The 13,544-nt window shown below is 43.8% G+C and overlaps 5 protein-coding genes across 7 annotated transcripts; 2 read left to right on the plus strand and 3 right to left on the minus strand.

Annotated features, from left to right (window-relative positions):
• Nucleotides 1–77: 77 nt before the first annotated feature.
• On the minus strand, nt 78–1,965 carry LOC105189734 (uncharacterized protein C6orf106 homolog). Its single transcript, XM_011152026.3, has 3 exons — nt 1,464–1,965; nt 517–863; nt 78–415 (listed from the first exon to the last, which is right to left on the minus strand). Exons 1-3 carry the CDS (start codon nt 1,619–1,621, stop codon nt 309–311), a joined length of 612 nt encoding a protein of 203 aa, XP_011150328.1. The 5' UTR covers nt 1,622–1,965; the 3' UTR covers nt 78–308.
• Nucleotides 1,966–3,827: 1,862 nt separating this feature from the next.
• On the plus strand, nt 3,828–9,360 carry LOC105189736 (defective pharyngeal development protein 4). Of its 2 annotated transcripts, XM_019844449.2 has the most exons (6): nt 3,828–4,009; nt 4,262–5,082; nt 5,506–5,776; nt 7,792–8,037; nt 8,140–8,390; nt 8,514–9,360. In XM_019844449.2, exons 2-6 carry the CDS (start codon nt 4,320–4,322, stop codon nt 8,717–8,719), a joined length of 1,737 nt encoding a protein of 578 aa, XP_019700008.1. In that variant the 5' UTR covers nt 3,828–4,009; nt 4,262–4,319; the 3' UTR covers nt 8,720–9,360. The 2 variants fall into 2 exon arrangements, with proteins under 2 accessions (XP_019700008.1, XP_011150329.1); XM_011152027.3 differs by lacking the exon at nt 3,828–4,009 and having other exon boundaries at nt 4,172–5,082.
• Nucleotides 9,361–9,633: 273 nt separating this feature from the next.
• On the minus strand, nt 9,634–10,839 carry CRIF (growth arrest and DNA damage-inducible proteins-interacting protein CRIF). The gene is made up of 2 exons (XM_011152028.3): nt 10,220–10,839; nt 9,634–10,079 (listed from the first exon to the last, which is right to left on the minus strand). The coding sequence occupies exons 1-2, from the start codon at nt 10,693–10,695 to the stop codon at nt 9,719–9,721; spliced, it is 837 nt and encodes a 278-aa protein (XP_011150330.1). The 5' UTR covers nt 10,696–10,839; the 3' UTR covers nt 9,634–9,718.
• Nucleotides 10,840–10,918: 79 nt separating this feature from the next.
• Nucleotides 10,919–11,753, plus strand: l(2)37Cg (RNA polymerases I and III subunit AC2 l(2)37Cg). The gene is made up of 3 exons (XM_011152029.3): nt 10,919–11,132; nt 11,214–11,305; nt 11,398–11,753. Exons 1-3 carry the CDS (start codon nt 11,115–11,117, stop codon nt 11,603–11,605), a joined length of 318 nt encoding a protein of 105 aa, XP_011150331.1. The 5' UTR covers nt 10,919–11,114; the 3' UTR covers nt 11,606–11,753.
• Nucleotides 11,754–11,979: 226 nt separating this feature from the next.
• Nucleotides 11,980–13,489, minus strand: RpS2 (ribosomal protein S2). 2 transcript variants are annotated; one of them, XM_019844450.2, is made up of 3 exons: nt 13,388–13,489; nt 12,624–12,972; nt 11,980–12,510 (listed from the first exon to the last, which is right to left on the minus strand). In XM_019844450.2, the coding sequence occupies exons 2-3, from the start codon at nt 12,969–12,971 to the stop codon at nt 12,022–12,024; spliced, it is 837 nt and encodes a 278-aa protein (XP_019700009.1). In that variant the 5' UTR covers nt 12,972; nt 13,388–13,489; the 3' UTR covers nt 11,980–12,021. The 2 variants fall into 2 exon arrangements, with proteins under 2 accessions (XP_019700009.1, XP_011150333.1); XM_011152031.3 differs by having other exon boundaries at nt 13,384–13,478.
• Between the last annotated feature and the right edge of the window lie 55 nt (nt 13,490–13,544).

Raw genomic sequence — 13,544 nt, forward strand, 5'->3', positions numbered from 1 at the left:
GATTTCAATAAAACTTATCACAAACATAAATGTAATAAAAAAAACAAATCTTAAAAATAATTTTGGAAAACATAATGTGGATACTTTCATCGGCATGAGAGCATGGCCAAATTTTTATTGCAACCTTTATTGTTGTTGGTTCTTCCCGATATTCATGATTTTTGTAAGGTGCATGTAAATTCTGTTACATGAAAAAAAGCGATCTATATAAAATTCAGAAATAATTGTTGATTCTCGCGATAATCCAAAGGGCCTTATAATATCTCGTAAATCTTTCTCTCTTAGAGGAGATTTTTGTACGTCGAAGGCTAGCACATTTGTACATCATTTGACTGCGAAGTACTTAATTGATGCAATTGTTGAGTGAGCGCTAATGTGCCACATTCATTCACTGTTATGATCACCCAGATAACTTCTACAGGAAACAAGAAGTACATATTTAAGTAAATATATTTGATTGATTAATTGTTTAAGAGAGAAACATTATGCCAATTCTCTCTGAGATTAATAACTTACCTCCAAAATAGATACCAGTGGCTGTCATCATTCTCCATTTACTCTGGTAGACACCAGCTTCGCTCGGACTTGATAATGTCACACTTAATTCTGTTGTCTCTTTGGGACCTAGTGGTGGAACTGCTATACGTGTGACACCCATTTGTTCTCCACTGATGAGTTCCAAATGAATCCCATTTGGCCAAGCTTCTGTACCACTATTTTGTATGCGCCATGACTTTTGAAAGTTTGTACTGGGTGGTACAGACTCTCCTTCGCCGATGGTACTATCGCATATTAACGTCATACAGGGTACTTTGAGAGGTGACTGAAAATCAATGTAGCTGCAAATTGCTGCTTGCAAATTCCTGAAATAGAAACGAGTATTAAGATCAAATTATAACAATGTTCAGAATTCATGTTCAGTAAAACAGGATGTGTTTTTTGTAGTTTATTTAAATACGCTTATTATCCTGTTATCTCTCTCTGTCTCTCTCTCTCTCTCTTTCTTTTGTTGCTCTTTGTTACATATAAAACATTATAAAACAAAGACAAGGTCAACACTGTCGTATCGGATCATAACGACGAGTTTTGCGGGCAGCGTATAACGTGCTCCGCGGGCGCTTTAGATTTCTGAAAATCGTCGAATCCAGATCTGGCCATTTAATTCCCAGCACCGTTAATCGTCCTGGAAAGGGGTCCGCTCTTCCGAGAGCTACACCTCTCTACACTCATCGCCCGTTCCCCTTTTCTCCATCTCGTTTTTTCCCAAGCGCAACAATACGTTTGTCTCGCTCGAGACGGTGCACACGGTGCACGAGGGTGCAGACTAAACCGAGCAGGCACAAGGAAAACAATACTCTCCGCGGGGGGTCGCGGTAAACATGGCGATGCAAGGTTATGTCCGTTGGCGGTACACACAGTGGTGAGGAAAGCGCACGAAGCGAACAAGTGCGGACGCGCATTACCAGTTGTTCATCTCCAGGAAGAATGCAGCAGACGTCTCATTCAAGTGGCTGCCAGCTAGCAGCTTCTGCAGCTGCTTCACCAAGTCGTCTTTGTCCGTAGTACCCAGACAACTAAACTGATGCAGCAAGTGATGGTCCAGATCGTTGTCGACGTTCATGGTGCGCGCAGTTTCGTTCGGCCGGCTCAACAATAATAATGCTCCATGTGACGAGTGCTGTCACGTTATATGGCAATGCGCCCGCGTCGCCGTGTGCGCCCTTCCCGCGCCCTTGATCCTCGTCGTCGTCGCGTCGTCCTCAGTAACGAATTTTAAATGTCATTCTCCGCACGACGTTCATCTGTGTATGCAGTACGGTGCACGCACATCCGCGGTAGCCAGTGACGTCGCAATCGCTGAGCTGGGGCGCTACCGTAGGTGGCTAATTTTTCTCCCACCCTTGCCACCCTTCGCCACCATCTTGATCGTCTGACGTAAAGGCTGTGTTGAATCGCGCGCTCTTTCTTTCTTTCTTTCTCTACAGTCTCCTTTTCCTCTCCTTTCTTCGTTTCCTCGTTTGTTTTGATCTCCCTTTAAATCCTCCCCTCCCCCTATACCGCTGTCGAACTGACGCCTCTTTTTATCTTTGTTCTGTCCTCGTTGTCAATGCTCCGGTTTGGACTTTTCCAGGTCGTCCGGAGATCGCCGCTCGCTTGTTACGTCCCTATTGAGTACACTCAACGCGAAAAGTTGCTCGATCTCTTCTCGCGTTGCGGTGTACAGCTCGTACAAAAATATATATACGATAAATCTCCGTTGCTTCTCATGGTGGCGCGTGTCACCTTGACCTTGGCGTCGTCGTGGAAGATAGGACATTTTTCTAGAAGCGAAATCGCAGCCCGGCTGCCTTCCGTCGCGATTTGATCGCGATTGCCGTGATCGTCGAGGACAAGCTAATTATTTTTATGCGCCTGATAGCACGATAGGGTTTGTGCATGCGTGCATTTCGGTTCATCGTGCTTCAGGCGCCGATCTTAATAACGAGTGATCAAAATCAGCGAGTTCCCTAACAGCGTCCGGAGTACGTCTTGAGAACGTCCTGGGGATGTTTCTTCATCCTCAGGACGTCCTTAGGGCGTCCCCAGGAGAACATGTGCTGTCTGGGTTTGAATATTGGGACAGAGGAAACAAGAATATGTAATAAATATATGTGCGTCTTTTAAATAAAATTTTCATAAGTACACCTATATACTTGTATAAAACACCATTTGTATCTATTTAGCAATTTTCAATATTAATTTTACTTTGTTAAGTCGGTATTATATGACGAATTTTACTTTACTAATTCCTCTCATTAATTTTATTAATGATACGTCCTAGAAAATAATAAAATAATTGTAGTTATTTCACACGATGATATATAACCATATTTATCCTTTAAATAAAATTTCTTAATTTTAATTAACACAGCTGTTTATACACTCTTATTTGTAGAATTGTAAAAACAAAAGATTAGAAAATTATAAATCAAGATATTATTATTGTAGCGTTCTCTCTCCCTCTCTCTCTCTCTCTCTCTACTTGATATGATAAAATATAATATATATCCACACACTCAGGGCCGATTGCACCAACTTCTTGGTAAATTAGCTGATAGTTAAATCATATGTTTATTTTTGTTTTTCCTTCAATTTAAACGAAGACAGACGTATGATTAAACTGTCAGTTAACTTACCAAGGAGTTGGAGCAACGTACATACTACACATGTGCATTTATTTACTCCGTGAGACGCGCGGTTCTGATCGAAAATAACGCGTCCTGCGGACGGAGTTTGGTGGTGAACTTGAGGACGATCCGACGTGAGTTTCAGGCTGCGCGCACGCGGCCAGTGCGCGCGCGGCGCAGCGCGGCGCGGGACAGCCGACGTACGAAATAAACGAGCAGCGCGCGGTGCGCGCGCGATTCGCGTAGAGGCTGCTCCGAAAGCGCTCGATCGCGACGAGAAAAATCGACGGCTCACTTCCGAAGCGTGTCCCGCGCCGGTCGTGCGCGATTACGTCGATCGACGCAGGCGAATCGCACGTGAATCGCGCGATGACGGAGCGCGTTTAAAAGACGGTCGCCGTCGTACGTCGTTCAACTCGTTCCCGAGCGTGAGGCAACGCCGCGAGCAGAGGCCGATATTAAAAACTACTCGCGTCTTGTCCGACGATGATCGTTCCGACCTGCAGTTCGCCGAGACCGAGAGAGAAAGTATAGTTCGTTGATAACGTCGGGATAACGTGAGGGGAACGAATCGAGACATCGGGGAAGGAGGAGGAGGAGGAGGAGGAGGAGGAGGAGGAGGAGGAGGAGGAAGGAGGAGGAGGAGGAGGAGGAGCTCAAAGGTATTACGGCGTTTCGTGTCGAGAGTCTCGCACAGCCGACGATGTCTTCGGGAGACACGTTGCACCGTGAAGTTTCAATCGCGTTATTACCGGCCGGCTTGTATCGCGAGGAAACGTCAACGACGTGATAATCGGTCGATCAAGAAACAAGATCGACGGTGCGCTTCGTGAAAGATAGAGGTGAATTGAACGCGGTGCGATCGGGTGATTTAAACGTCCGATCGCGGACGTTGACGAACCGATCCGCCCCGGCGAGATGAAGAAGCTCTTTCTTTAAAGCTTCGTCATTTCTTTAATGTTTCATCGACTAGAATTATTATCCTAGAAAATTTCGGTTAATCAATTCGACTTTTCTTAGCTAATCAATTCGGCTTTGTAGACGCCGTTCATCAACACGCATTTGGCAACGCGAAGTTCCATTCGTTTCCGCAGGGCAACAATTCGCCCCGTTGTTCCGCGTCCGTCGAGAGCACAAAAGTCTGCGAAAAAGATGATCGGACCGTCATCAGGAGCGGCTGGCGACATGGCGGAGGGTCAGTGCCAAGCGGTGCCATCCAAGCGTAAGGTCTTCGACGACCTGGACATCGACAGTTTCTGCGAGGAGGTCTGCCAGACGAGTCGCAAGCGTTATCTTCAGGAACTGGAGACGCCGGTGGAGTTGATAGCGTCCAACGAGATCATCGCTAACACGACCCTGTTCTCACCGATGTCCGCTGAAGACGCCATCGAGGAATCGCCAGTGGCGCGTCTGGAGGTGCTGCTGGTGAACGGTACCAACTGCACCTGGACGACCGTGTCCGAGCTGGAGCAGCAGCAGCAACAGCAGCAGCAAAATCTAGAACTGCCGACGTCCTCGTCGTCCACGTCGTCGTCGTCGTCGTCGTCGTCAACGTCCTCGTCGGTATCCTGTGTCGAACGACAGCGACAATACGCGTTCCAGGAAGCCTACGTCGTCGAGCAGACGCATTATGTCGAGCCGACAGTGTCGGTGAATTACTGGGAACCGGTCGCCGAGCCAGCAACGTCGATCGTCACTGCGGGTGTTCAACAACAAAACAAAGACACGGCGAGCGACCATCATAACCATCATCATCATCATCAGCATCAGCACCAGCATCAGCAACAGCAGCAGTTCGAGGACCAAGAGAACGGGAATCTATCGTGGTTACTGGACTTCAAGTTGGACTCCTTCATCGAAGCCGCGGACGACAGGTCGACCGCGGGATCTGTCGCGCTGAAGGACAATCATTGTGGTGAGGAGGGTGGCGGGAGGTTCTAACGTAAACGTTTCCGCGAACCCTGAAACCTCAAATCTTTATTTTAATGAGAGAAAAATGTAAGAAGAAGTAACTTAAATCGAGAGCAGATTAAAATCGAAGTTGACCGCTTTGTTGAATCTTTTTTGCGAAAATTACTCCAAATTTGCATCGCGCGCCTTTCCAATTGACGCCGGAGAGAACTGAACAAAGAATATAATCTCTCCCCCTTGCGTTACTTCGTCCTCTCTCGAGAACCTGTCAGTTTGACGGTTTCCGATGGAAGCGAATCGCGTTAATCGCCGGTTGTCCTGGCGTTTAATCGACAACAGACGCAAAAGTCCAACGTCGTTGCTGCTCACCGTGTGCAGCTGGTTAACGAACTTTAGCCGGCCTTGCGGGCTAATTGTGCATTTCCAGGCAACAAGAGCAAGCTGAACGGACGGCCGCACGGCTCCAATTACACCGGCGACGTCAGGAGAGGCCACAGCAATCACGACAGTTCGTCGGCGTATCGGCAGGACTCGAATCATACGACTTATCTCGCTAACGGGACCGACAATCGGAATCTGCCGCCTTCGCGAGCCAACGGCGGGCCGAAGAAGCCACCCTTCACCTACACGGAATTGATAGAACACGCTCTTCAGGAGAGAGGCGAGCTCACCGTCTCCGCCATTTACCAGTGGATCTCGTGAGTCACCGACAAGAACTCATCCCGTTGCTATTAACCACAAAATGCCGGCCCTTCTTTCCTTCGCTTTTCCTCGCGCGCGAAGGCCTGCCGATAATATTACCAATGGCCGGCGTGATTAACGTGACGTCAGAGTCCTCGCGCTTTTTGCCGCGGAATTGCGGCAATTAAATAGCGCTGCTTTCATCTTCTTTTTGTAATTGATCTTCTCCCTCTGTTCTCTGTTCTCGTCCTATTTCTAGATTCTTTTTCCTTCCTCGATTCCTCCTCCCCTTTTTAAAATTCTTTCCTAGGCGAAAATAATTTAGAGATTATTATCAAGCGAGTGTTACGAGGCTAAGAAGAGAGACTCGTGTTGCAAGGGAAAAATGTGTAACAGGACACGCGTCAGGACTCCCCCCGCGGTGTCTTTCTTATTTATGTATCGGCCGCTTATACAGGAAGTTTTCTATGAATTTGCACGAATGCGCGTGGCCCGCGTCGATGGCCCGGCGCGGGGTGGGTCGGCGCCGGGGGTGGGTTCCTGGATGGTACCCGTTGGTACCACTGCCCCCGTTGCTTGGCACCACCTGGTACTGACTCCTCACCCTTCGCTACTCGTTATAACCCTCACACGAATGCGCACAATTTACTGCTCCTGTGCTTTCACCTGTTCGATCGCGCGAGCTCCTTGGAAAAAGCGTGTATAGATCATCCAGACTGCGCAGAACCGCCCGGATAATTGAGTCGTAGGAACTATTCAACGGTTCCACGAGGACCGACGTAAATTCGGAAACATATTAAGACGACGTCACGAATCTTTCGCTTTCGCTCTTGAGAGAATTCGATCGAATTGCAATCGGATCAGACCAGATTACGTTCTTCCTCAGATAGCACAAACGTTTAAAGAAATATATATGTTTTAGAGAGATTTAAAGAATCTCTAAGATTTAAGAAATCTCTTAGCAGAATATCCTTCAGGCGTTTTTCTAAGGCCAGTATTCACAGATTGAATTGTATTTTTCAGGTCATCTTAAATTTATAGTTCAGATGTTTTGTAACCTCAGATGTTTTGTAACCAATAAAATGATCCACACAGCATCTAAAGGAGAATTTAGTTGGGTTCGACAACTAGTTAGTCAATTAAAAGTTAAAAAGTTAATCATTTTTTAATTTACTTAGAACTTAAACTTTAATTTAGTTGAAAAGAAAATTAACTTTCTCAGTCCTGTAAATCCAACTCTAAATTTCCTTTTTGCCTTTATGCGATGCACGTTACGTTATGATATAACATAATTTTAGATGAAGATGTAAGATACATCGGCGTTTCTCTTCTTCTTTTTTCATGTAGAACAGAATAGCAAGTGTATATATATATATAAATATAATAATTCTAAATCTCTCTCTGTAAATATTTCCAAGTGAGATAAGCACATTTCAAGCAACAATTAATATTATGTCGGCCTTAGACACTTACACTATCTGGGCCGGCAGTTCAGATGATTATGAAAAAATTTTAATTGTGATTCGGTTATCGTTTATCCTCAAGATTATGACGTTAACAAAAAAAAACAATTCGTTAAACTGTTCGCGAGTGACAACATTCGCCTGCGATCATCGTGACTAGCGGAGCGGGTAAACACACCATTTAGCATTTCAAATACACCCTCGGCTTGGCTCTCGCCTCGCAGTCTTCCACCAAAACCCCGTGGAATTAATCGTAGGGGTGCGTAACGCACCGTGACATCGATGCGAGCAGGTGAAGGAAATTGCTTGGTTGGCAGGGATGTAAATTGCTGCTGTGCACTTTTCACGTGTAACGCCCCTAATCGTTCTCCTACTCGCCTATACTCTCTCTGAAAAAGGTTTTTTCTTCTTTGAGCACCACGAGCATTGAACGAGCGTTACAAAATTATTTTTCATGGGAACAGGATATGATGTCGACCGTTTTTTCATCCAAATAAGATAGGAAATATAAATATAACAATGTAAATACGTATAAAAATATGGCTGGAGATCATTTGCATAATTTTCAGCGAGCACTTCCCTTATTACAAGAGTAACGACGATCGCTGGAAGAATTCTGTCCGGCATAATCTCTCGATAAATCCGCACTTCCGGAAAGGATCGAAGGCGCCCCACGGAGCCGGTCATCTCTGGGCAATCGCGAATCGTAACGACTGCAGCCCTCGACCGCTCGCCGTCAACGGCTTAACAATACCTACGCGACAAACTGTGAAACAAGACAGCAATGAGTCCGGGAGAAACGGAAACATCGTCAGGTAAGAAGCGACTGCTCGTCGACGTCACAAGGATATATCTATGCCAGCTGACGCCAGCTTTTAATCGCCGTTGCTTGACCAATCGACGCATTTTACACGCAGCGAAATTATCGCGATGGACGAGGTGGAGGCTGCAACGGCGAGCATCACGCAGCAGAATTCCGAGGAGGAGACCGACGTTCTGAACTCCGTGACGCTCGAGCACTCCGCCGAGCAGATACTCAACGGTATAAAGCGCGAGGTGGAGGTGCAGTATCTGGTTCCTATGATGGTGAGCAGCGGCGACCACGACGCGAATCAGCAGAGCCAGCAGCCCACGCAGACGGAACTTCAGTGTTCCTTCAAGGAGAGCGGTAAGGGCATAATTTCGTCAAGCTTACACACAAGTCATTTACGGAGGGTGTAGCTTCTTTTCATATAAATTCTCTTCAATCTTGAAAAAGCGCGTGAGATCGAGTGAGATTCGTATTTCCCAGATTTCCTGAACCCGGTGTCCAAGGAGGTCGTCGCTGAGGAGTGCGGGCTCATCAGCGAAGGCTACCTCGTGACCGACCTGAATCCGAACACGCTGGGATTGAACGTGGTCGATCCCGAGATCATAGGATCCGAGAATCTCTTCGGCGAGGAGTTGAGCTTCCAGTTTTACGAACTGACGTCGCCGTCCCAGCTGCAATCGGCCTGACACACGGAGAGCAACAAAGTACGCTTCATCGTGATCGACGAGCTGCAGATACAGAACGCACGACCGCGCGTCGAAAACGACGATTCGCTGGTCCGCACCGCCGATGAAATCGCGAGGAACGCTTCGGAGCACGGAGGCTCGCAGAGGAAATTGTCCGTCGACGGCAGTCAGAGCAACGAGAACACGTTGTGCACGACGACGAGGAGCTGATCCTGTTGGAATCGTTCCGTCGAAAGGTTTCTACGATGACAAGATTCGAGGATGTTCGATCATTTTAGTCGACGCGGCCGCTAGAATAGAATATACAAGTTCACTGATAAGCTTATCGAATGGACAACGAGTCGAACACGCGTGCTGATCCGAGGAAATCATGTCTACGAATGATAGAACGAAGTGCAAATCCAGCCTGATGCCACGGTTCGCAGCGGTAACGGGGATCACCGAGGAACACTCAGCGCAAAACGAACGCGGTGTGACGCGAATTGTAACAAACAACATAATCGCATAAATCGTGTGCCTGATTACGTGTCTTAAAGAGAGCGCCATTTATCTCGACGATGCATTAGAATAATTTCTTCTAGTCCTTTCGACATACAGTGTGTAATGTTTTTGTATTAGTAAAGAAAGTATGATATTTACTATTGACGTGTGTACATTGTCCCTGACATCTGTATTGCGGTCATTCGCGACTGAACGTTCCTACAAGTATCCTACTTGTTGGACAGTTTCTATTGCAAAAGAGCGAAAGCTCCCGCAACGATGTAAGACAGAGAGAATTTGGATATCTTTTGATCACAGTCAGTTTCGCGAGACGTCTCGTGATCGCTAATTGCTTAAATAAAATATGAAAAAGAAAGCGTCATGACTTAATTATGTATTACTCGTTACACAGTTAGCTTCGAGAGAATTGCACCTGAAAAAGAACTGATGAATTAAGTCTTTTATTAGCTACAATTAAAACGCACATTTTACGTTGTACCTCATAAATGAAAAAAGTTATCATTCTGTCGGATGTTCTTCTTTCTTCTTTGAATCTTCGTTGCTTTCTTTGTCGGCTGTTTCTTCTGGACTCAATTCTTTTATCTGTGTGTGAACCATAAGCGTCATCCTGGCAAGCTTTGCCTTCTTCTTAGCTTCCTTCTTCTTTTTCTTTTCCTGCTTCTCTTTCTCTTCTAATAACTCTTTAAATCTGCTGTCGTGAGGTGAGATATTGAAACCAAAATGCCTTCTAACTTCCTCCACCAAATGTTCCTTGCGTATCCTTGCAGCCTCCATTTCTGTTTTCTTCTTCTCAATTCTTGCTTTCATCTCAACTATCCACTGGTCCATCTTTGACAGATTTGCAAGTATTTGCTCCTCTCTGCAAAATCACATTATACATATATTGTAATACATAATATATAAATACCACACACTTGTAAGTTATCTGATAATTCATATCTGACTGATAGCATAACTAACATAACTAACAGAAGCATTTAACCTTTCAGAACAACTAACCTTTCAATTCTATATTTAGCCTTCCTCTCCCGCGCTTCTTCCAATTTTTTCCACCTTTCTTGGAGGGACAACGGGAATGCTACGTTTTCATATTCCTGCATGTCTTTGACATCTTCCAAAGTGGGCCAAACGAATCCTGCAGGCTCATCAATGGCTTTCAATCCATACCTACCTAGTATACGTCTCTTGTATCTCACCGTGTTGTGATACCATTCATAAGTTTTGTCATAAGGACGCAAGCCCATGAGTTTATTCCTATCTGATGAACTGAGCCGAGATTTGTTCCGTTTTCTGGCAATCTCTGCCTGAAACTCTTCGCTGTCTGATTCCGCGTATATGGGTTTCTCGTCGGCAGAGGTTATGTCAAAGCTCTCGTCCTTCGATTCCGATTTCTTAGTAAAGAGCCACCTCGCGTAGACGCTTTGCAGTCCAATGTTTCGCTGAATGACAACATTGCAGATTTGTTTCAGATGCATTGTATCAATGTCGATTTGCTGTCACGATCACATAAGCGATCACTGTACGATTGAGGTGATTGAGGCTCAATGCAGCTCAATGACTGATTGAGGTTAGATTACAATCAGAGGCCTCCTCATTTTCGCTCTACTAGTGTACTCTTTCGGGATTGTTTAGAATTAGAAAGAAATAAATATGAGAGATCCGTTCGTTTTCGAAGAATTTCTGAACTAGTGCAATAAGTTAGAATGAGACAAGTATACTTTCTTTCACTCTAACTCTATTGGACCAATGTACATTAGCTCAGAACATTCTGAAAACTTCTTCGAAAAGGAGCAGACTATCGGTGTATCCGTGCATCTGAAGGATAAAAAGAGGTTAAGTTAGTTGAGAACGTGCATACAATCATCACTCGTAAACCGCGTAAACTAGAATTATAATGGGTCGTCTTTTAGAGGTAATAAAAATTACTTAAAGAATTGGAAATACATTATTATTTCATTATTATTAAATTAAAATTTAACTTTTACAAATGCAGTTGCCAGAAAAAGGAGTCGAATCCAAAACGTTTGTTTTTATGGATGAGGGACACACTTTGGGAAATGCGCTCAAATATGTGATATCTCAATAGTATGTATTACTTAAATTTGACCAATAATGAATATCTCAGTACTTATATTGCATGTTAAGAAAACACGCAATTTAATAAAAAATACTTGCAGCCCTGAAGTAATTATGTGTGGTTACACTCTTCAACACCCAGCGGAATCAAAAATGCTCTTAAGGATTCAGACAAAGAATGGAAATGCATATGAATTATTGAAACGGGGTCTCGAAGATCTTGCAAAAATGTGTGATCATACTATAGAAACATTTGATAAAGCATATGAAGAATATCAATCTTCACAAAATGCTTCTGAAAATACGTGATGTTATCACTGTTTTAGAAATATAATTCTTTTTTCAAGTAAGAAAAGCTATTAATATAGTTTAATCAGACATATTAAATTATTAAATGTAACAAAAAGTACTTGCATACCTGACTTCTTTTTTGGAAATATAAGTCTATATAAAATAACTTGTTTCTATCACATAAACCTTTTTCTTATTAAATTAATTTACTGAATATAAAAGTGTAATATATATATATATATATATATAACAATACATCGTTATAATTGTGTAAAGAAAATAATTTGTGCAACTAGCACTTTTCTATGTACATTAATAATGTATTAAAACATGTAATGCATTAACCCCTAAGGAATTGGACAGTGCAGGAAGGAGATGAAAATTACAAAATCTATTTTTATAATTCTGAGCTCTCATGGAAGCTAGATGTTTATTTAAGCAACATCGGCTGTTCTCGTGCTTCCTTTGTGATTCTTAGACAAAAAGTCCGCGAATTCTTGGTATGGCGCTTTAGATAGAGCTTGTTCTTTCCATAAATCTGGTGTCAGATAGGCATACGTCTTGGCGATCGCGGCGTATGTAGCTTTGGCGAAATTGCCAAGCGTGCAGGTAGAGCCTCGGGCAGAGGTATAACAGTCTTCAATGCCAGCCATTTGCAGCAGCTTCTTGGGGACTGGCGCAGAAACAATACCAGTGCCTCTAGGTGCTGGGATCAAACGCACTTGTACAGAGCCACATTTACCAGTGACTTTGCAGGGTACCGTGTGGGGTTTACCAATTTTGTTACCCCAGTAACCGCGTCGTACTGGCACTACTGACAGCTTGGCCAGAATGATAGCACCGCGAATAGCAGTAGCTACTTCTTTGGAGCACTTTACTCCTAAACCAATGTGGCCGTTGCTGTCTCCGATGGCAACGAAAGCCTGTAAAATATTTTAAGCATTTCTATTATAATTGCACAACCATCATTCGTTTATCATATTTTAATTTTATAAATTCCAACATGTTACAATGATAAACTGAAACTTTAAATTACCTTGAAACGGGTACGCTGTCCAGCTCTAGTTTGTTTTTGGACAGGCATTATTTTCAAGACCTCATCTTTGAGATCTGCTCCAAGGAACTTATCAATGATCTCATATTCCTTGATGGGTAAGGAATATAGATAAATGTGTTCCAAGGATTGAATTTTGCCTTCCTTGACCAAGCGACCAAGCTTGGTAACAGGCACCCATTCCTTGCTGTCTTCTTTGCCGCGACCACGGCCTCGTCCCCTGCCTCTACCACCACGTCCTCTACCTCTTAAGCCTCCACGGTCACCTGCTCCACGAGAGCCAAAACCTCCACGAAAACCTCCACGAGCGGCTGGAGCAGCGTCCGCCATTCTGTAATTAATAAATTTTAATATTATAATATAAATGTCTATTTACTTTCGAAAAATTCTAGTTTATTAAAAGTAATGATTATGAGTAATAATGATAGCTACCATGCCTGGTGTATTAGTATAATACTTGCATAAAAATACAATCGTTCATAATTAGACATTAAAGATATATTAAAATTAAGTAAAGCACGACAATATGATTGTTATATTTGATACATCTTATTTGTGAAACCTAACCGAAAAACGATGCCGACACGTGGCACTCGATGAAACGTTTTAATATATGACGAGATTTCACAAGAGATTGCTCATATCTTTGTATATTTGCATTGTATATTTAAGCAAGAAGCATGCAGAATTAACTAGCAAATGCAACTGCACGAGAAAAATTGAAATATTGCTGAGAACATACTTACGCCTCTTCTTTCGTGCGAATACGACAAAGGAAGAAAGGCCGAGATACTACATTTCAGAGGATATAGAGCGATATAGAGCGTATCCCCTCTTGAGTGACAAGGTTTTTAGCGCTACCGTGGTTTGTATCCAGATATATTCGAACTAAAATAGATCACG

The sequence above is a fragment of the Harpegnathos saltator genome, unplaced genomic scaffold, assembly GCF_003227715.2.
Source record: "Harpegnathos saltator strain DR-91 unplaced genomic scaffold, Hsal_v8.6 scaffold7, whole genome shotgun sequence".
NCBI classification, from domain to species: Eukaryota; Metazoa; Arthropoda; class Insecta; order Hymenoptera; family Formicidae; genus Harpegnathos; species Harpegnathos saltator.